This window comes from Bombina bombina, chromosome 3 (assembly GCF_027579735.1).
Source record: "Bombina bombina isolate aBomBom1 chromosome 3, aBomBom1.pri, whole genome shotgun sequence".
NCBI lineage: Eukaryota > Metazoa > Chordata > Amphibia > Anura > Bombinatoridae > Bombina > Bombina bombina.
The window spans coordinates 923,764,427-923,786,079 of record NC_069501.1 but is presented as its reverse complement, the minus strand read 5'-3'; the positions used below and the strand labels follow the sequence as shown (position 1 = coordinate 923,786,079).

Genomic DNA, 21,653 nt, shown 5'->3' with positions numbered 1-21,653 from the left:
GAGTTCCCACTCCCCCGGATGCAATGTCTGACGACTCAGAAAATCCACTTCCCAATTTTCCACTCCTGGGATGTGGATAGCAGACAGGTGGCAGGAGTGAGACTCCGCCCATAGAATGATTTTGGTCACTTCTTCCATCGCTAGGGAACTCCTTGTTCCCCCCTGATGGTTGATGTACGCAACAGTTGTCATGTTGTCTGATTGAAACCGTATGAACTTGGCCCTCGCTAGCTGAGGCCAAGCCTTGAGAGCATTGAATATCGCTCTCAATTCCAGAATATTTATCGGTAGAAGAGATTCTTCCCGAGACCAAAGACCCTGAGCTTTCAGGGATCCCCAGACCGCGCCCCAGCCCATCAGACTGGCGTCGGTCGTGACAATGACCCACTCTGGTCTGCGGAAGGTCATCCCTTGTGACAGGTTGTCCAGGGACAGCCACCAACGGAGTGAGTCTCTGGTCCTCTGATTTACTTGTATCTTCGGAGACAAGTCTGTATAGTCCCCATTCCACTGACTGAGCATGCACAGTTGTAATGGTCTTAGATGAATGCGCGCAAAAGGAACTATGTCCATTGCCGCTACCATCAAACCTATCACTTCCATGCACTGCGCTATGGAAGGAAGAGGAACGGAATGAAGTATCCGACAAGAGTCTAGAAGTTTTGTTTTTCTGGCTTCTGTCAGAAAAATCCTCATTTCTAAGGAGTCTATTATTGTTCCCAAGAAGGGAACCCTTGTTGACGGAGATAGAGAACTCTTTTCCACGTTCACTTTCCATCCGTGAGATCTGAGAAAGGCCAGGACAATGTCCGTGTGAGCCTTTGCTTGAGGAAGGGACGACGCTTGAATCAGAATGTCGTCCAAGTAAGGTACTACGGCAATGCCCCTTGGTCTTAGCACAGCTAGAAGGGACCCTAGTACCTTTGTGAAAATCCTTGGAGCAGTGGCTAATCCGAAAGGAAGCGCCACGAACTGGTAATGCTTGTCCAGGAATGCGAACCTTAGGAACCGATGATGTTCCTTGTGGATAGGAATATGTAGATACGCATCCTTTAAATCCACCGTGGTCATGAATTGACCTTCCTGGATGGAAGGAAGAATTGTTCGAATGGTTTCCATCTTGAACGATGGAACCTTGAGAAACTTGTTTAAGATCTTGAGATCTAAGATTGGTCTGAACGTTCCCTCTTTTTTGGGAACTATGAACAGATTGGAGTAGAACCCCATCCCTTGTTCTCCTAATGGAACAGGATGAATCACTCCCATTTTTAACAGGTCTTCTACACAATGTAAGAATGCCTGTCTTTTTATGTGGTCTGAAGACAACTGAGACCTGTGGAACCTCCCCCTTGGGGGAAGCCCCTTGAACTCCAGAAAATAACCTTGGGAGACTATTTCTAGCGCCCAAGGATCCAGAACATCTCTTGCCCAAGCCTGAGCGAAGAGAGAGAGTTTGCCCCCCACCAGATCCGGTCCCGGATCGGGGGCCAACATTTCATGCTGTCTTGGTAGCAGTGGCAGGTTTCTTGGCCTGCTTTCCCTTGTTCCAGCCTTGCATTGGTCTCCAAGCTGGCTTGGTTTGAGAAGTATTACCCTCTTGCTTAGAGGACGTAGCACTTTGGGCTGGTCCGTTTCTACGAAAGGGACGAAAATTAGGTTTATTTTTGGCCTTGAAAGGCCGATCCTGAGGAAGGGCGTGGCCCTTACCCCCAGTGATATCAGAGATAATCTCTTTCAAGTCAGGGCCAAACAGCGTTTTCCCCTTGAAAGGAATGTTAAGTAGCTTGTTCTTGGAAGACGCATCAGCTGACCAAGATTTCAACCAAAGCGCTCTGCGCGCCACAATAGCAAACCCAGAATTCTTAGCCGCTAACCTAGCCAATTGCAAAGTGGCGTCTAAGGTGAAAGAATTAGCCAATTTGAGAGCATTGATTCTGTCCATAATCTCCTCATAAGGAGGAGAATCACTATCGACCGCCTTTACCAGCTCATCGAACCAGAAACACGCGGCTGTAGCGACAGGGACAATGCATGAAATTGGTTGTAGAAGGTAACCCTGCTGAACAAACATCTTTTTAAGTAAACCTTCTAATTTTTTATCCATAGGATCTTTGAAAGCACAACTATCTTCTATGGGTATAGTGGTGCGTTTGTTTAAAGTGGAAACCGCTCCCTCGACCTTGGGGACTGTCTGCCATAAGTCCTTTCTGGGGTCGACCATAGGAAACAATTTTTTAAATATGGGGGGAGGGACGAAAGGAATACCGGGCCTTTCCCATTCTTTATTTACAATGTCCGCCACCCGCTTGGGTATAGGAAAAGCTTCTGGGAGCCCCGGGACCTCTAGGAACTTGTCCATTTTACATAGTTTCTCTGGGATGACCAACTTGTCACAATCATCCAGAGTGGATAATACCTCCTTAAGCAGAATGCGGAGATGTTCCAACTTAAATTTAAACGTAATCACATCAGGTTCAGCTTGTTGAGAAATGTTCCCTGAATCAGTAATTTCTCCCTCAGACAAAACCTCCCTGGCCCCATCAGACTGGTTTAGGGGCCCTTCAGAACCATTATTATCAGCGTCGTCATGCTCTTCAGTATCTAAAACAGAGCAGTCGCGCTTACGCTGATAAGTGTGCATTTTGGCTAAAATGTTTTTGACAGAATTATCCATTACAGCCGTTAATTGTTGCATAGTAAGGAGTATTGGCGCGCTAGATGTACTAGGGGCCTCCTGAGTGGGCAAGACTCGTGTAGACGAAGGAGGGAATGATGCAGTACCATGCTTACTCCCCTCACTTGAGGAATCATCTTGGGCATCATTGTCATTGTCACATAAATCACATTTATTTAAATGAATAGGAATTCTGGCTTCCCCACATTCAGAACACAGTCTATCTGGTAGTTCAGACATGTTAAACAGGCATAAACTTGATAACAAAGTACAAAAAACGTTTTAAAATAAAACCGTTACTGTCACTTTAAATTTTAAACTGAACACACTTTATTACTGCAATTGCGAAAAAATATGAAGGAATTGTTCAAAATTCACCAAAATTTCACCACAGTGTCTTAAAGCCTTAAAAGTATTGCACACCAAATTTGGAAGCTTTAACCCTTAAAATAACGGAACCGGAGCCGTTTTGTAACTTTAACCCCTTTACAGTCCCTGGTATCTGCTTTGCTGAGACCCAACCAAGCCCAAAGGGGAATACGATACCAAATGACGCCTTCAGAAAGTCTTTTCTATGTATCAGAGCTCCTCACACATGCGACTGCATGTCATGCCTCTCAAAAACAAGTGCGCAACACCGGCGCGAAAATGAGGCTCTGCCTATGATTTGGGAAAGCCCCTAAAGAATAAGGTGTCTAAAACAGTGCCTGCCGATATAATCTTATCAAAATACCCAGATTAAATGATTCCTCAAGGCTAAATATGTGTTAATAGTGAATCGATTTAGCCCAGAAAAAGTCTACAGTCTTAATAAGCCCTTGTGAAGCCCTTATTTACTATCTTAATAAACATGGCTTACCGGATCCCATAGGGAAAATGACAGCTTCCAGCATTACATCGTCTTGTTAGAATGTGTCATACCTCAAGCAGCAAGAGCCTGCTCACTGTTCCCCCAACTGAAGTTAATTGCTCTCAACAGTCCTGTGTGGAACAGCCATGGATTTTAGTAACGGTTGCTAAAATCATTTTCCTCATACAAACAGAAATCTTCATCTCTTTTCTGTTTCTGAGTAAATAGTACATACCAGCACTATTTTAAAATAACAAACTCTTGATTGAATAATAAAAACTACAGTTAAACACTATAAAAACTCTAAGCCATCTCCGTGGAGATGTTGCCTGTACAACGGCAAAGAGAATGACTGGGGTAGGCGGAGCCTAGGAGGGATCATGTGACCAGCTTTGCTGGGCTCTTTGCCATTTCCTGTTGGGGAAGAGAATATCCCACAAGTAAGGATGACGCCGTGGACCGGACACACCTATGTTGGAGAAAATGAGACTGAAATAATGTGGAGACAAAAGCGACGCTCATATTTTTTGGCGCCAAATAATACGCCCACATTGCTTGGCGCCTAAATGCTTTTTGGCCAAAAATGACGCCACATCCGGAACGCCGACATTTTTGGCGCAAAAGAACGTCAAAAATTGACGCAACTTCCGGCGACACGTATGACGCCGGAAACAGAAAAGATTTTTTGCACCAAAAAAGTCTGCGCCAAGAATGACGCAATAAAATGAAGCATTTTCAGCCCCCGCGAGCCTAACAGCCCACAGGGAAAAAAAAGTCAAATTTTTAAGGTAAGAAAAAATGATTGATTCAAACGCATTATCCCAAATATGAAACTGACTGTCTGAAAATAAGGAATGTTGAACATTCTGAGTCAAGGCAAATAAATGTTTGAATACATATATTTAGAACTTTATAAATAAAGTGCCCAACCATAGCTTAGAGTGTCACAGAAAATAAGATTTACTTACCCCAGGACACTCATCTACATGTTTGTAGAAAGCCAAACCAGTACTGAAACGAAAATCAGCAGAGGTAATGGTATATAAATAAGAGTATATCGTCGATCTGAAAAGGGAGGTAAGAGATGAATCTCTACGACCGATAACAGAGAACCTATGAAATAGACCCCGTAGAAGGAGATCACTGCATTCAAATAGGCAATACTCTCCTCACATCCCTCTGACATTCACTGCACGCTGAGAGGAAAACCGGGCTCCAACTTGCTGCGGAGCGCATATCAACGTAGAATCTAGCACAAACTTACTTCACCACCTCCATAGGAGGCAAAGTTTGTAAAACTGAATTGTGGGTGTGGTGAGGGGTGTATTTATAGGCATTTTGAGGTTTGGGAAACTTTGCCCCTCCTGGTAGGAATGTATATCCCATACGTCACTAGCTCATGGACTCTTGCTAATTACATGAAAGAAATGCAAGTCTGTCAAAAGAACTGAAATAAGGGGGCAGTTTGCAGAGGCTTAGATACAAGATAATCAGAGGTAAAAAAAGTGTATTAAAGGGACAGTCTAAACTAAAATTTTTCTTATTTAAATAGATAATACCATTATTAATCATTCCCCGTTTTTGCATAACCAACACAGTTATATTAATATACTTTTTACCTCTGTGATTACCATGTATCTAAGCCTTATCTAAGTGCTTTTGACAGACATGCAGTATAGTCAATCAGTGAAGACTCCTAAATAACTTCACAGGAGTGATAACAATGTTATCTATATGACACACATGAACTAACACTATCTAACTGTGAAAAACTAAGAGGCAGTTTTCAACGGTTTAGAAATCAGTTTGAGCCTAGCTAGGTTTAGTTTTTCAGAAATACCACCAAGGGAAGAAAGCAAATTTGATGATAAAAGTAAATTGGAAAGTTGTTTAAAATTGTATGCCCTATCTGAATCATGAACGTTTAGTTTTTACTTTTCTGTCCCTTTAAGCAGCAATTCAGTATGCCAGTTCTGGGACTTGCAAGGGAGCATGCCTCATGCACACTTATGTTATTTCCCTATTCAGTTTTAGGAAGTTTACTATGAAATCTCATGAGATCACAGAAAACCGTTCATGATCTCAGCAGTGCCGATGCGGATTGGCTGCTGTTCATTTCTTCCTTTTTTCTTCATACTCTTGTTGTCTTTATTTGAAAAGCAGGAATCCTAGTTTTGGAGCCGGCCCATTTTTGGTTCAGAAACTAGGTAGTGTTTGCTGATTGGTAGCTAAATGTAGCCACCAATCAGCAAGTCCTACCCAGAGTGCTGAACCAAAAATGGGCTTGCTCATAAGCTTAGATTCCTGCTTTTTTCAAATAAATATAGCAAGACAATGAAGAAAAATTGATAATAGGAATAAATTAGAAAGTTGCTTAAAAGTACATGCTCTATGCAAATCGAGAACAAAACATTGGGTTTAGTATCCCTTAAAGGGACATGAAACCCAAATGTTTATTTCATGATTCAGATAGAGAATACAATTTTAAACAACTTTCCAAATTACTTCTATTGAATTTGCTTCCTTCTCTTGTTATCCTTTTCTGAATGGTTTATCTATGTAAGCTCAGTAGCAGCAAAGAGCCTAGGTTCTATCTGCTGATTGGAAGCTGCATATATATACTGATTGTCATTGGCTCACAAATTTGTTCAGTTAGAAACCAGTAGTGCATTACTGCTCCTTCAACAAATGATACCAAGAGAATGAAACAAATTAGATAATAGAAGTAAATTAGAAAGTTATTTAAAATGGTATAAGCTATCTGAATCATGAAAGACAATTTTTGGGTTTCATGTCCCTTTAAGTGAGAGATCCCGAACCGTTGCAGCTGTTTCTCATTCTGTCGTTGATATATGGTGCATGAATAAAGAAGAGATTTAACAGATTACGGTTACCGTTAAACTTTTTCTGTGGATAGTGATGATATTGACAGTGTCCCTGCTGTACGTGAACATTCCACATTGCTGCTGGTCTGTGAGTTATTTATACTTATTATGAACAAATAGTTACCTTTACTTCCTCTGCTTCTGTTATACAGTTGAATAATACTGCAGTAAAGATTGAAGGCAACAGATTCAATAATAAAAGAAGGCACAAAAAAATGGTAATTAGGATCCCTACAGAGAACTTCAATGAGCACAGAAAGCAAACGTCTATGTACAAATAAGGTAATATTTTGGATTAACATGCCACTAAGATGTTGTTTATCTTTAACAATATGTTAGTTTCTATTGAAAATCAAAGGCAGCAGCATTATTTTCTAATTATGTTTTTTATCTGATTTTCTCCTGCTACATCATTATTACATTATACCCCCTACTAATATTTTACGCATTATGGATTATGAGAAAGTTTAAATAGTTACATGCAGCTGTGCTAATCTTACAAAATATACAGGCTGATATATGAAAAATGATTTCTACAAACATATCAAACATATATAGGAAAAAAAATATCAAACCTGTAAATGGACCAAGTTATGACGTAAGCCATCCACAATGGGGCTAAACCTGATTATTCCCTTTTCCTCTGCAGCTGTAGTTATGGCTTCCAGGACTTTTTCAAGACTGAAAAAGAAAATATATCACAGGTTGATAAAAATGTCACAAAGTAAACAACCTACAGAAAAATTAAAATCCATTTATAACACTAAAAAAGTATAACTTAGCAGATTGCTGCAAGGACACTGCAAAGTTTACGATGACAGCATTGTTTGTTATCATCTTGTTTAAGTATTCTTCATAAATTCACTAAATCTAATTAAATCACTCCAAGCAGATGGTTAGAAACAAAGAACTCACAAAATCCCAATTCACCCTTGAACAGAAGTGAGAAAAAAATATTTATTGCATGTTAACAGTGTACTTCTGTCCTGTAAGAGATACAGTACCAAACAAGACATAATTAATTCACTTTTCAAAGGTAACATCTTACCATGTGATTGTTGTATATCTCCCAGATGAGGGGAAACAATTACTTTGCAATTGTTATTGATGAGAACACATTAACTTGCAACTATTAAAAACCTTGAAAATTATGCTGTTCGTTCCAGTATGTATTTTGAATGTGAACCAACATTCTGCCTCATCAATAAGCATCATAACCAAACATCGCAAGACATGTATATGAATAATTATTTGTCCATGACAAAGAAGAAACTGCTTTCATTGGGACTTAAGGAACCATTGTGAATTTTAATTAACTTCATTAAAAATACTTACATGTTCTCCTCGCCTACAATGCATATTGCAGACAACAATTTGACTACATCAGTCATCATGTTTGCCTGCTTGGGGTCCATAGCTTTTGCCAATAAAGAAAGGCTTCTTGCTTCTCCCATAATTCTTTCCAACCCATACTAAAAAAAAAAAAAAAAAAAAAATCAAAATTGGCCAAATTAAAATCAGTCTTGCAAAGGGTTTTCAGAAAATAAATACATAAATTAAAAAAGTAATTATCCAATACCATTGTGTTCACATATAAACATGAATAAAAGGCAGCATTATGAATCTACAAAGAATACTACATTTATACCTGAAGTGAAGAGAAACAAAAATCTGCATTTTTTTTATAACATAATACATTTTACAAACATATTAATCTCTGTATAATTAGGGTTATTCATCACAGCAATATACTTTGCATAGAGCAATGAGGATCTCAATAATAATTTATCGTTATTTTAATTAAAAATGACTATACCACCATTTATTTATTTATTTTTAAACTCAGTGCATTTGGTTAAAAGCAAGCATGTCTGGTTAGGATCTTAGATAAAAAATTAAAATTAAAAAAAAAAAAAAAAGAGGATTTCACACAGAACCAGGGTCTATCACCATTTGGCCAGTACTGTAACTACATTTATGCTTACAATTTAGATGTGACCATCTAAGGGAGTGATGTTTATGTTGTGCTTATTACTGTAACAATAAATTATAAATGTTTAATTTATAAATGAAACTGTTTCCATTTTAATTAAACTACAATTAGTTTATCATCTTTAAAAGGAAATCAAATTCAGAAAATTGAATAGCACAGTGTAAAAGAATCTACATTACCTTGTTGTTCATGAACGCTTTCAAACATTGTATGACTTTGTGTTGAATTCGTTTTTCAATTTTTTCATGGCTGAATTTAAAAAAATAAGGAAATTAATTTGAATGGTTTTATAAATGATTTTTAAAACAATAGAATTACTAAAATTGTGAAAATATTGTTATTTTAAATAATGTCAAAACATAAGAGTGTTATAAAAACATAATTTATGTAAGAACTTACCTGATAAATTCATTTCTTTCATATTAGAAACAGTCCATGAGCTAGTGACGTATGGGATATACAATCCTACCAGGAGGGGGAAAGTTTCCCAAACCTCAAAATGCCTAAAAATGCACCCCTCACCACACCCACAATTCAGTTTAATGAATAGCCAAGTAGTGGGGTGATAAAGAAAGGAGTAAAAAGCATCAACAAAGAAATTTCGAATAATTGTACTTTATACAAAAAATCATAACCACCATAAAAAGGGTGGGCCTCATGGAATTTTGCCAATATGAAAGAAATGAATTTATCAGGTAAGTTCTTACATAAATTATGTTTTCTTTCATGTAATTGGCAAGAGTCCATGAGCTAGTGACGTATGGGATATCAAATACCCAAGATGTAGAATTCCACGCAAAAGTCACTAGAGAGGGAGGAATAAAAAATAAACAACAGCCAAATGCTGAAAAAATAATCCACAACCCATATATAAGTTATTCTCATGAAGAAAAGAAAAACTGAAAATAGCAACAGAAGTAAACTGAATAGCTGCCTGAAGAACTTTTCTACCAAAAACTGCTTCAGAAGAAGCAAATACATCAAAAAGGTAGAATTTAGTAAATGTATACAAAGAGGACCAAGTCGCTACTTTGCAAATCTGATCAACTGAAGCTTCATTCTTAAAAGCACACGAAGTGGAGACTGATCTAGTTGAATGAGCTGTAATTCTCTGAGGCGGGGCTTTACCCAACTCCAAATAAGCTTGATGAATCAAAAGCTTTAACCAAGAGGCCAAGGAAATAGCAGAGGCCATCTGACCTTTCCTAGGACCAGAAAATATAACAAATAGACTAGAAGTCTTCCTGAAATCTTTAGTAGCTTCAACATAATATTTCAAAGCTCTTACCACATCCAAAGAATGTAAGGATCTTTCCAAAGGATTCTTAGGATTAGGACACAAGGAAGGGACAACAATTTCTCTACTAATGTTGTTAGAATTCACAACCTTCGGTAAAAATTCAAATGAAGTCCGCAAAACCACCTTATCCTGATGAAAAATCAGAAAAGGAGATTCACAAGAAAGAGCAGATAGCTCAGACACTCTTCTAGCAGAAGAGATGGCCAAAAGGAACAACACTTTCCAAGAAAGTAGATTAATGTCCAAAAAATGCATAGGCTCAAACGGAGGAGCCTGTAACGCCTTCAATACCAAATTAAGACTCCAAGGAGGGGAAATTGATTTAATAACGGGCTTAATATGAAATAAATCCTGTACAAAACAGTGAATATCAGTAAGTTTAGCAATCTTTCTGTGAAATAAAACAGAAAGAGCAGAGATTTGTCCCTTCAAGGAACTTGCAGAAAAACCCTTATCCAAACCATCCTGGAGAAACTGTAAAATTCTAGGAATTCTAAAAGAATGCCAAGAGAATTTATGAGAAGAACACCATGAAATGTAAATCTTCCAAACTCGATAATAAATCTTCCTAGAGACAGATTTACGAGTTTGTAACATAGTATTAATTACTGAGTCAGAGAAACCTCTATCACTTAATACCAAGCGTTCAATTTCCATACCTTCAAATTTAATGATTTGAGATCCTGATGGGAAAACGAACCTTGAGACAGTAGGTCCGGCCTTAACGGAAGTGGCCAAGGTTGACAACTGGACATCCGAACAAGATCCACATACCAAAACCTGTGGGGCCAAGCTGGAGCCACCAGCAACACAAATGATTGTTCCATGATGATCATGGAGATCACTCTCGGAAGAAGAACTAGAGGCGGGAAGATATAAGCAGGTTGATAACACCAAGGAAGTGTCATCGCATCCACTGCTTCCGCCTGAGAATCCCTGGACCTGGACAGGTACCTGGGAAGTTTCTTATTTAGATGAGAGGCCATCAGATCTATTTCTGGAAGACTCCACATCTGAACAATCTGAGAAAACACATCTGGATGAAGAGACCACTCCCCTGGATGTAAAGTCTGACGGCTGAGATAATCCGCCTCGAAATTGTCTACACCTGGTATATGAACCGCAGAAATTAGACAAGAGCTGGATTCCGCCCAAACAAGTATCCGAGATACTTCTTTTATAGCTAGGGGACTGTGAGTCCCACCCTGATGATTGACATATGCCACAGTTGTGATATTGTCTGTCTGAAAACAAACTAACGGTTCTCTCTTCAACAGAGGCCAAAACTGAAGAGCTCTGAGAATTGCACGGAGTTCTAAAATATTAATTGGTAATCTCGCCTCTTGAGATTTTCAAACTCCTTGTGCTGTCAGAGATCCCCAGACAGCTCACCAACCTGAAACACTCACATCTGTTGTGATCACAGTCCAGGTTGGCCGAACAAAAGAGGCCCCTTAAACTAAATGCTGGTGATTTAACTACCACGTCAGAGAGTGTCGAACATTGGGATTTAAGGATATTAATTGTGATATCTTTGTATAATCCCGGCACCATTGATTCAGCATGCAAAGCTGGAGAGGTCTCATGTGAAAACGAGCAAAACTTCCATGCACATAGCCACTGAAGGGAATGACTGAGACTGAAGGTGCTGACAAGCTGCAACCAATTTTAAATGTCTCTTGTCTTTTAGAGACAGAGTCATGGACACTGAATCTATCTGGAAACCTAAAAAGGTGACTCTTGTCTGAGGAATCAAAAAACCTTTTGGTAAATTGATCCTCCAACCATGTTTTCGAAGAAACAACACAAGTTGATTCGTGTGAGATTCTGCAGAACGTAAAGACTGAGCTAGTACCAAGATATCGTCCAAATAAGTAAACACCGCAATACCCTGTTCTCTGATTACAGAGAGTAGGACACCCAGAACCTTTAAAAATATTCTTGGAGCTGTTGCTAGGCCAAATGGAAGAGCAAAGAATTGGTAATGCTTGTCTAGAAAAGAGAATCTCAGGAACTGATAATGTTCTGGATGAATCGGAATATGAAGATATGCATCCTGTAAGTTTATTGTGGACATATAATGTCCTTGCTGAACAAAAGGCAGAATAGTCCTTATAGTTACCATCTTGAAAGTTGGTACTCTTACATAACTATTCAAAATTTTCAGATCCAGAACTGGTCTGAAAGAATTTTCTTTCTTTGGGACAATGAATAGATTTGAATAAAACCCCAGGCCTTGTTCCTAAAAAGGAACCGGCAAGATTACCCCTGAAACCTCCAGATCTGAAACACACTTCAGGAAAGCCTGAGCTTTTACTGGATTCACTGGGATGCGTGAGAGAAAAAATCTCCTCACAGGTGGACTTAATCTGAATCCAATTTGGTACCCCTGAGAGACAATGCTCTGAATCCATTGATTTTGGACAGAATTTATCCAAACATCCTTGAAAAACCTTAATCTGCCCCCTACGAGCTGTGCTGGAATGAGGGCCGCACCTTCATGCGGACTTAGGGGCTGACTTTGGTTTCTTGAAAGGCTTGGATTTATTCCAATTTGAGGAAGGTTTCCAATTGGAAACAGATTCCTTGGGAGAAGGATTAGGTTTTTGTTCCTTATTTTGTCGAAAGGAACGAAAATGATTAGAAGCCTTAGATCTACCCTTAGGGTTTTTATCCTGAAGCAAAAAAACTCCTTTCCCCCCAGTAACAGTTGAAATAATAGAATCCAACTGAGAACCAAATAAATTATTAACTTGGAAAGAAAGAGATAGTAATCTAGATTTAGATGTCATATCAGCATTCCAAGATTTAAGCCACAAAGTTCTTCTAGCTAAAATAGCTAAAGAGATGGATCTAACATCAATTTTGATAATATCAAAAACAGCATCACAAATAAAATGATTAGCATGTTGCAGTAAGCGAACAATGCTAAATATGTCAGAATCCAATTCTTGTTGCGCTAAATTCTCCAACCAAAAAGTTGAAGCAGCTGCAACATCAGCCAAAGTAATTGCAGGCCTAAGACGATGACCTGAATATAAATAGGCTTTCCTTAGATAAGATCCAAGCTTCCTATCTAAAGGATCCTTAAAGGAAGTACTATCTTCCATAGGAATAGTGGTTCGTTTAGCAAGAGTAGAAATAGCCCCATCAACTTTGGGGATTTTTCCTAAAACTCTATTGCAACCGCTGGTAAAGGATACAATTTTTTAAACCTTGCAGAAGGATTAAAAGGAGTACCTGGCTTATTCCATTCCTTAGAAATCATGTCAGAAATAGCATCAGGAATAGGGAAAACCTCTGGAGTAACCACAGGAGGTTTAAAAACAGCATTTAAACATTTACTTGTTTTAATATCAAGAGGACTGGCTTCCTCAATATCCAAAGTAATTAACACTTCTTTTAACAGAGAACGCATATACTCTATTTTAAATAAATAAGTAGATTAGTCAGTGTCAATGTCTGAGGAAGGATCTTCTGAATCAGATAGATCCTTATCAGAAGTGGATAATTCAATATGTTGTCGGTCATTTGAAATTTCATCAACTTTATGAGAAGTTTTAAAAGACCTCTTACGCTTATTAGAAGGTGGAAATGCAGACAAAGCCTTCTAAATAGAATCATTAATTAATTCTTTAAAATTCACAGGTATATCATGTACATTAGAAGTAGAAGGAACTGTAACTGGCAATGTACTATTACTGATGGACACTATCTGCATGTAAAAGTTTATCATGACAACTAATTAAATTACATAAGGAGATATAATCTCTACAATTTTACAACAAATGCCCTTAGCTTTGGTAGAACCGATGTCAGGCAGCAAAGTTCCAGCAGATACTTCTGAGGCCCGGAAAACATAATTTATGCTTACCTGATAAATTCCTTTCTTCTGTTGTGTGATCAGTCCACGGGTCATCATTACTTCTGGGATATAACTCCTCCCCAACAGGAAATGCAAGAGGATTCACCCAGCAGAGCTGCATATAGCTCCTCCCCTCTACGTCAGTCCCAGTCATTCGACCAAGAATCAACGAGAAAGGAGTAACCAAGGGTGAAGTGGTGACTGGAGTATAATTTAAAAGATATTTACCTGCCTTAAAAACAGGGCGGGCCGTGGACTGATCACACAACAGAAGAAAGGAATTTATCAGGTAAGCATAAATTATGTTTTCTTCTGTTATGTGTGATCAGTCCACGGGTCATCATTACTTCTGGGATACCAATACCAAAGCAAAAGTACACGGATGACGGGAGGGAAAGGCAGGCTCATTATACAGAAGGAACCACTGCCTGAAGAACCTTTCTCCCAAAAATAGCCTCCGAAGAAGCAAAAGTGTCAAATTTGTAAAATTTGGAAAAAGTATGAAGTGAAGACCAAGTTGCAGCCTTGCAAATCTGTTCAACAGAGGCCTCATTCTTAAAGGCCCAAGTGGAAGCCACAGCTCTAGTGGAGTGAGCTGTAATTCTTTCAGGAGGCTGCTGTCCAGCAGTCTCATAGGCTAAACGTATTATGCTACGAAGCCAAAAAGAGAGAGAGGTAGCAGAAGCTTTTTGACCTCTCCTCTGTCCAGAGTAAACGACAAACAAGGAAGAAGTTTGGCGAAAATCTTTAGTTGCCTGCAAGTAGAACTTGAGGGCACGAACTACATCCAGATTGTGTAAAAGACGTTCCTTCTTTGAAGAAGGATTTGGACACAAGGATGGGACAACAATCTCTTGATTGATGTTCCTGTTAGTGACTACCTTAGGTAAGAACCCAGGTTTAGTACGCAGAACTACCTTGTCTGAGTGAAAAATCAGATAAGGGGAATCACAATGTAAGGCTGATAACTCAGAGACTCTTCGAGCCGAGGAAATAGCCATTAAAAACAGAACTTTCCAAGATAACATTTTTATATCAATGGAATGAAGGGGTTCAAACGGAACACCCTGTAAAACGTTAAGAACTAAGTTTAAACTCCATGGTGGAGCAACAGCTTTAAACACAGGCTTGATCCTAGCTAAAGCCTGACAAAAGGACTGGACGTCTGGATTTTCTGACAGACGTCTGTGTAACAAGATGGACAGAGCTGAAATCTGTCCCTTTAATGAACTAGCTGATAAACCCTTTTCTAGACCTTCTTGTAGAAAAGACAGTATCCTAGCGATCCTAACCTTACTCCAGGAGTAACCTTTGGATTCGCACCAGTATAGGTATTTCCGCCATATTTTATGGTAAATCCTTCTGGTAACAGGCTTCCTAGCCTGAATTAGGGTATCAATAACCGACTCAGAAAAACCACGTTTTGATAAAATCAAGCGTTCAATTTCCAAGCAGTCAGCTTCAGAGAAGTTAGATTTTGATGTTTGAATGGACCCTGTATCAGAAGGTCCTGTCTTAGAGGTAGAAACCAAGGCGGACAGGATGACATGTCCACTAGATCTGCATACCAAGTCCTGCGTGGCCATGCAGGTGCTATTAGAATTACTGATGCTCTCTCCTGTTTGATTTTGGCAATCAATCGAGGAAGCAGCGGGAAGGGTGGAAACACATAAGCCATCCTGAAGTTCCAAGGTGCTGTCAAAGCATCTATCAGAACTGCTCCCGGATCCCTGGATCTGGACCCGTAGCGAGGAAGTTTGGCGTTCTGGCGAGACGCCATGAGATCTATCTCTGGTTTGCCCCAACGTCGAAGTATTTGGGCAAAGACCTCCGGATGAAGTTCCCACTCCCCCGGATGAAAAGTCTGGCGACTCAAGAAATCCGCCTCCCAGTTCTCCACTCCCGGGATGTGGATTGCTGACAGGTGGCAAGAGTGAGACTCTGCCCAGCGAATTATCTTTGATACTTCCATCATTGCTAGGGAGCTTCTTGTCCCTCCCTGATGGTTGATGTAAGCTACAGTCGTGATGTTGTCCGACTGAAACCTGATGAACCCCCAAGTTGTTAACTGGGGCCAAGCCAGAAGGGCATTGAGAACTGCTCTCAATTCCAGAATGTTTATTGGAAGGAGACTCTCCTCCTGATTCCATAGTCCCTGAGCCTTCAGAGAATTCCAGACAGCGCCCCAACCTAGTAGGCTGGCGTCTGTTGTTACAATTGTCCAGTCTGGCCTGCTGAATGGCATCCCCCTGGACAGGTGTGGCCGATAAAGCCACCATAGAAGAGAATTTCTGGTCTCTTGATTCAGATTCAGAGTAGGGGACAAATCTGAGTAATCCCCATTCCACTGACTTAGCATGCATAATTGCAGCGGTCTGAGGTGTAGGCGTGCAAAAGGTACTATGTCCATTGCCGCTACCATTAAGCCGATCACCTCCATGCATTGAGCTACTGACGGGTGTTGAATGGAATGAAGGACGCGGCATGCATTTTGAAGCTTTGTTAACCTGTCTTCTGTCAGGTAAATCTTCATTTCTACAGAATCTATAAGAGTCCCCAAGAATGGAACTCTTGTGAGAGGAAAGAGAGAACTCTTCTTTTCGTTCACTTTCCATCCATGCGACCTTAGAAATGCCAGAACTAACTCTGTATGAGACTTGGCAGTTTGAAAGCTTGAAGCTTGAATTAGAATGTCGTCTAGGTACGGAGCTACCGAAATCCCTCGCGGTCTTAGTACCGCTAGAAGGGCACCCAGAACCTTTGTGAAGATTCTTGGAGCCGTAGCCAATCCGAATGGAAGAGCTACAAACTGGTAGTGCCTGTCTAAGAAGGCAAACCTTAGATACCGGTGATGATCTTTGTGGATCGGTATGTGAAGGTAAGCATCCTTTAAATCCACTGTGGTCATGTACTGACCCTCTTGGATCATGGGTAAGATTGTCCGAATAGTTTCCATTTTGAACGATGGAACTCTTAGGAATTTGTTTAGAGTCTTTAAATCTAAGATTGGCCTGAAAGTTCCCTCTTTTTTGGGAACCACAAACAGGTTTGAGTAGAACCCTTGTCCTTGTTCCGACCGCGGAACCGGATGGATCACTCCCATTAATAACAGATCTTGTACGCAGCGTAGAAACGCTTCTTTCTTTATCTGGTTTGTTGACAACCTTGACAGATGAAATCTCCCTCTTGGGGGAGATAATTTGAAGTCTAGAAGGTATCCCTGCGATATGATCTCTAGAGCCCAGGGATCCTGAACATCTCTTGCCCAGGCCTGGGCGAAGAGAGAGAGTCTGCCCCCCACTAGATCCGGTCCCGGATCGGGGGCTCTCGGTTCATGCTGTCTTTGGGGCAGCAGCAGGTTTCCTGGCCTGCTTGCTCTTGTTCCAGGACTGGTTAGGTTTCCAGCCTTGCCTGTAACGAGCAACAGCTCCTTCCTGTTTTGGTGCAGTGGAGGTTGATGCTGCTCCTGTTTTAAAGTTCCGAAAGGGACGAAAATTAGACTGTCTAGCCTTAGCTTTGGCTTTGTCTTGAGGTAGGGCGTGGCCCTTACCTCCTGTAATGTCAGCGATAATCTCTTTCAAACCGGGCCCAAATAAAGACTGCCCCTTGAAAGGTATATTAAGTAATTTGGACTTAGAAGTAACATCAGCTGACCAGGATTTTAGCCACAGCGCCCTACGTGCCTGTATGGCGAATCCTGAGTTCTTAGCCGTAAGTTTGGTTAAATGTACTACGGCCTCCGAAATGAAGGAATTAGCTAGTTTAAGGACTCTAAGCCTGTCCGTAATGTCGTCTAGCGTAGATGAACTAAGGTTCTCTTCAAGCGACTCAATCCAAAATGCTGCCGCAGCCGTAATCGGCGCGATACATGCAAGGGGTTGTAATATAAAACCTTGTTGAACAAACATTTTCTTAAGGTAACCCTCTAATTTTTTATCCATTGGATCTGAGAAAGCACAGCTATCCTCCACCGGGATAGTGGTACGCTTAGCTAAAGTAGAAACTGCTCCCTCCACCTTGGGGACCGTTTGCCATAAGTCCCGAGTGGTGGCGTCTATTGGAAACATCTTTCTAAATATTGGAGGGGGTGAGAACGGCACACCGGGTCTATCCCACTCCTTAGTAACAATTTCAGTTAGTCTCTTAGGTATAGGAAAAACGTCAGTACTCGCCGGTACCGCAAAGTATTTATCCAACCTACACAGTTTCTCTGGTATTGCAACGGTGTTACAATCGTTGAGAGCTGCTAAGACCTCCCCTAGTAATACACGGAGGTTCTCCAATTTAAATTTAAAATTTGAAATATCTGAGTCCAATCTGTTTGGATCAGAACCGTCACCCACAGAATGAAGCTCTCCGTCCTCATGCTCTGCGAGCTGTGACGCAGTATCAGACATGGCCCTAGCATTGTCAGCGCACTCTGTTCTCACCCCAGAGTGATCACGCTTGCCTCTTAGTTCTGGTAATTTAGACAAAACTTCAGTCATAACAGTAGCCATATCTTGTAATGTTATCTGTAATGGCCGCCCAGATGTACTAGGCGCCAAAATATCACGCACCTCCCGGGCGGGAGATGCAGGTACTGCCGCGTGAGGCGAGTTAGTCGGCATAACTCTCCCCTCGCTGTTTGGTGAAATTTGTTCACATTGTACAGATTGACTTTTATTTAAAGTAGCATCAATACAGTTAGTACATAAATTTCTATTGGGCTCCACCTTGGCATTGGAACAAATGACACAGATATCTTCCTCTGAGTCAGACATGTTTAACACACTAGCAAAAAACTTACAACTTGGTTATAATCTTTTTTAGCAAAAAACGTACTGTGCCTCAAAGAGGTACTAACGATTAAATGACAGTTGAAATAGTGAACTGAAAAACAGTTATAGCATCAAACTTTAAAACAACAAAACTTTTAGCAAAGGTTTGTTCCCATTAGTAAAATAACAATAATTAAATTTGACATAAAAAATACAAAGCAACGTTTTTATTCACAGTCACTATAAGAATTCTCACAGCTCTGCTGAGAGAATTTACCTCCCTTCAAAGAAGTTTGAAGACCCCTGAGATCTATCAGAGATGAACCGGATCATGCAGGAAAAATAAAAGTAACTGACTGGTATTTTTTGATGCGTAGCAAAGAGCGCCAAAACGGCCCCTCCCTCTCCCACACAGCAGTGAAGAGAAACGAAACTGTCACAATTAAAGCAAAAAAACTGCCAAGTGGAAAATAATGCCCAAATATTTATTCACACAGTACCTCAGCAATGTAAACGATTCTACATTCCAGCAAAAACGTTTAACATGATAAATAGTTATTAAAAAGGATTAGTGACCTTTAACAGAGTAGTTCCGGTGAAATACCATCCCCAGAATACTGAAGTGTATACATACATGTCATTTTAACGGTATGGCAGGATTTTCTCATCAATTCCATTCAGAAAATAAAAACTGCTACATACCTCAATGCAGATTCCTCTGCCCGCTGTCCCCTGATCTGAAGCCTTTACCTCCCTCAGATGGCCGAGAACAGCAATATGATCTTAACTACTCCGGTTAAAATCATAGTAAAAAACTCTGACAGATTCTTCCTCAAACTCTGCCAGAGAAGTAATAACACGCTCCGGTGCTATTTTAAAATAACAAACTTTTGATTGAAGTCATAAAAACTAAGTATAATCACCATAGTCCTCTCACACATCCTATCTAGTCGTTGGGTGCAAGAGAATGACTGGGACTGACGTAGAGGGGAGGAGCTATATGCAGCTCTGCTGGGTGAATCCTCTTGCATTTCCTGTTGGGGAGGAGTTATATCCCAGAAGTAATGATGACCCGTGGACTGATCACACATAACAGAAGAAATATCAATTTCCTTATATGACAGTTTCAGGAATGGGAAAAAAAATGCAAATAGCATAGCCCTCTGACTTAGAAAAAGGCAAGAGGCAAAAGCAAAGGGGCAATAAGCAATGAAAAAAATTTGGCGGCAAGTATGACGCACAACGTAACTAGAAAATGTTTTGGCGCCAACCATGTCCGGAAGTGACACACTCGCGTCACTAACGACGCAACCCTGTGTGAACCGCTGCGTCAACTACAACGCTGGAAATGACGAACTTGCGTCAACGGACGTGCTCTTTTCGCGCCAAAAAATTATCGCGCCAAGAATGACGCAATAAAGTGTGGCATTTAGCGCACCCGCGAGCCTAAGACAGCCCGCAAATTAAAACAAGTAGTCAATTGAAAAAAAGACTAACCCCCCAGGTAAGAAAAATATTTCTATATTAACTTTCCCAAACTGACAATCTGCAAAAGGAAATACATGAACCTGAATCATGGCAAATAGAAGTACAATACATATATTTAGAACTTTATAGAAATGCATAAAGTCCCAAACCATAGCGGAGGTGTCTTAAGAAATAAAAACATACTTACCAAAGACACCCATCCACATATAGCAGATAGCCAAACCAGTATTGAAACAGTTATCAGTAGAGGTAATGGTAAATTGAGAGTATATCGTCGATCTGAAAAGGGAGGTAGGAGATGAATCTCTACGACCGATAACAGAGAACCTATGAAATAGACCCCCGTTAGGGATATCACTGCATTCAATAAGTGATACTCTCCACGTCCCACTGACATATGCTGTACTCTGAGAGGAATCGGGCTTCAAAATGCTGAGAAGCGCATGTCAACGTAGAAATCTTAGCACAAACTTACTTCACCACCTCCATAGGAGGCAAAGTTTGTAAAACTGAATTGTGGGTGTGGTGAGGGGTGTATTTATAGGCATTTTGAGGTTTGGGAAACTTTGCCCCTCCTGGTAGGATAGTAGATCCCATATGTTCACTAGCTCATGGACTCTTGCCAATTACATGAAAGAAACTAAGTATTCTAAAAATGTTTGAAGGTTGAAAAACGTATACTTACCTGATAAATGTATTTATTTCATGGTGATAAGAGTCCACAAGTCATTACTACTGGGATTCAACTCTTGGTCACTAAGAGGAGGCAAAGATTCCAAAACTTTTAAGAAGACTTAATTCCTCACATCTCTTTGGTACTCCTGTCTGATAAGAAGAGCAAAGAATGAGAAGTATAAAGGTAGGAAAGGACAAAGCATTGAAAAAGAGGTGCAAAATAGAAATGCTGACAGAAAAAAAGAAATTTGTAAGAAAACATGAGGGTCTCGTGGACTCTCACCGCCATGAAATAAATGAACTAAAGTGGTTAGAGTACACAAGCCATTACTACTCTTAAGAATACCCAAGCTGTGGAGTCCACGAGTAATTAGGAAGGACCCCTCATTAACAGACAATGCTGCCTAAAGCACCTTCCTACAAAGCACATCAAAGAGATAAAATCCTGAGAAACTATATTGTTCAAAATAATATTTTTAAAAAAATAAAAATTCAAAGAACAAGAACGTGATCTAGAAAAATAGGCAATAATATATTTTTGAAAATACTGTCCCACCTACAAGTAAACCTTGAAAATCCAGTGAGTTAGCCAAAAGCTAAAAAAAAAAAAAAAAAAAAACTCATGTGGCCCTCTGGCCTTTACAAAAACCAAGGGACAAACAAATTAAAGGATTGACTAAAAAAAAATTTTTTTTTTTTTAAAAATGTAATTTTAAAGTAGAATTCCAATGTTCTTAGAATATCTAAATTAAGTAAGAAACCATCAAAAGGAACTTTATCTTAAAGGAACACTTAAAGAGTCATAAACCAAGTTGGGATAGAGACAACATATAATATGTACTTTAACAACTTTAACTGCAAAGTTATACTGCAGTGCCTCACCATTAACCATTTCTTTTTTAGTTTCTGAATTGTAAAGCTCTAACTCCCCCCCACAAACTCCCCGCCACACATTTCCTTTTATGGCTGTATCTCTTTCTATTGTTTTTGTATAATGCAAAAATGCATAGGGATTGTCTGCTGGAGCATGCCTAGAAGCTGTGAACTCAGTTGAAATATGCCTGTGTCTAAACACTGATAAGGGGGGTGGGGGTGGAGTTGGCTGTTCCAGGCAGTTTAGCTAAGTAATTCATTTTGCTAATTTTTTAAAATACTTGCCAGCT

At 39.9% G+C, this 21,653-nt stretch overlaps 1 protein-coding gene across 2 annotated transcripts in view; it reads right to left on the bottom strand.

Annotated features, from left to right (window-relative positions):
- Positions 1-21,653, bottom strand: part of DIAPH3 (diaphanous related formin 3) — a 1,718,568-nt gene that overhangs the window by 971,716 nt on the left and 725,199 nt on the right. For both annotated transcript variants that reach the window (XM_053707945.1, XM_053707946.1), the window contains exons 7-9: positions 8,582-8,651; positions 7,745-7,881; positions 6,985-7,090 (exon numbers count right to left, since the gene is read on the bottom strand). In XM_053707945.1, coding sequence (XP_053563920.1) covers positions 6,985-7,090; positions 7,745-7,881; positions 8,582-8,651 — 313 coding nt within the window. The remainder of the gene's footprint in view (positions 1-6,984; positions 7,091-7,744; positions 7,882-8,581; positions 8,652-21,653) is intronic.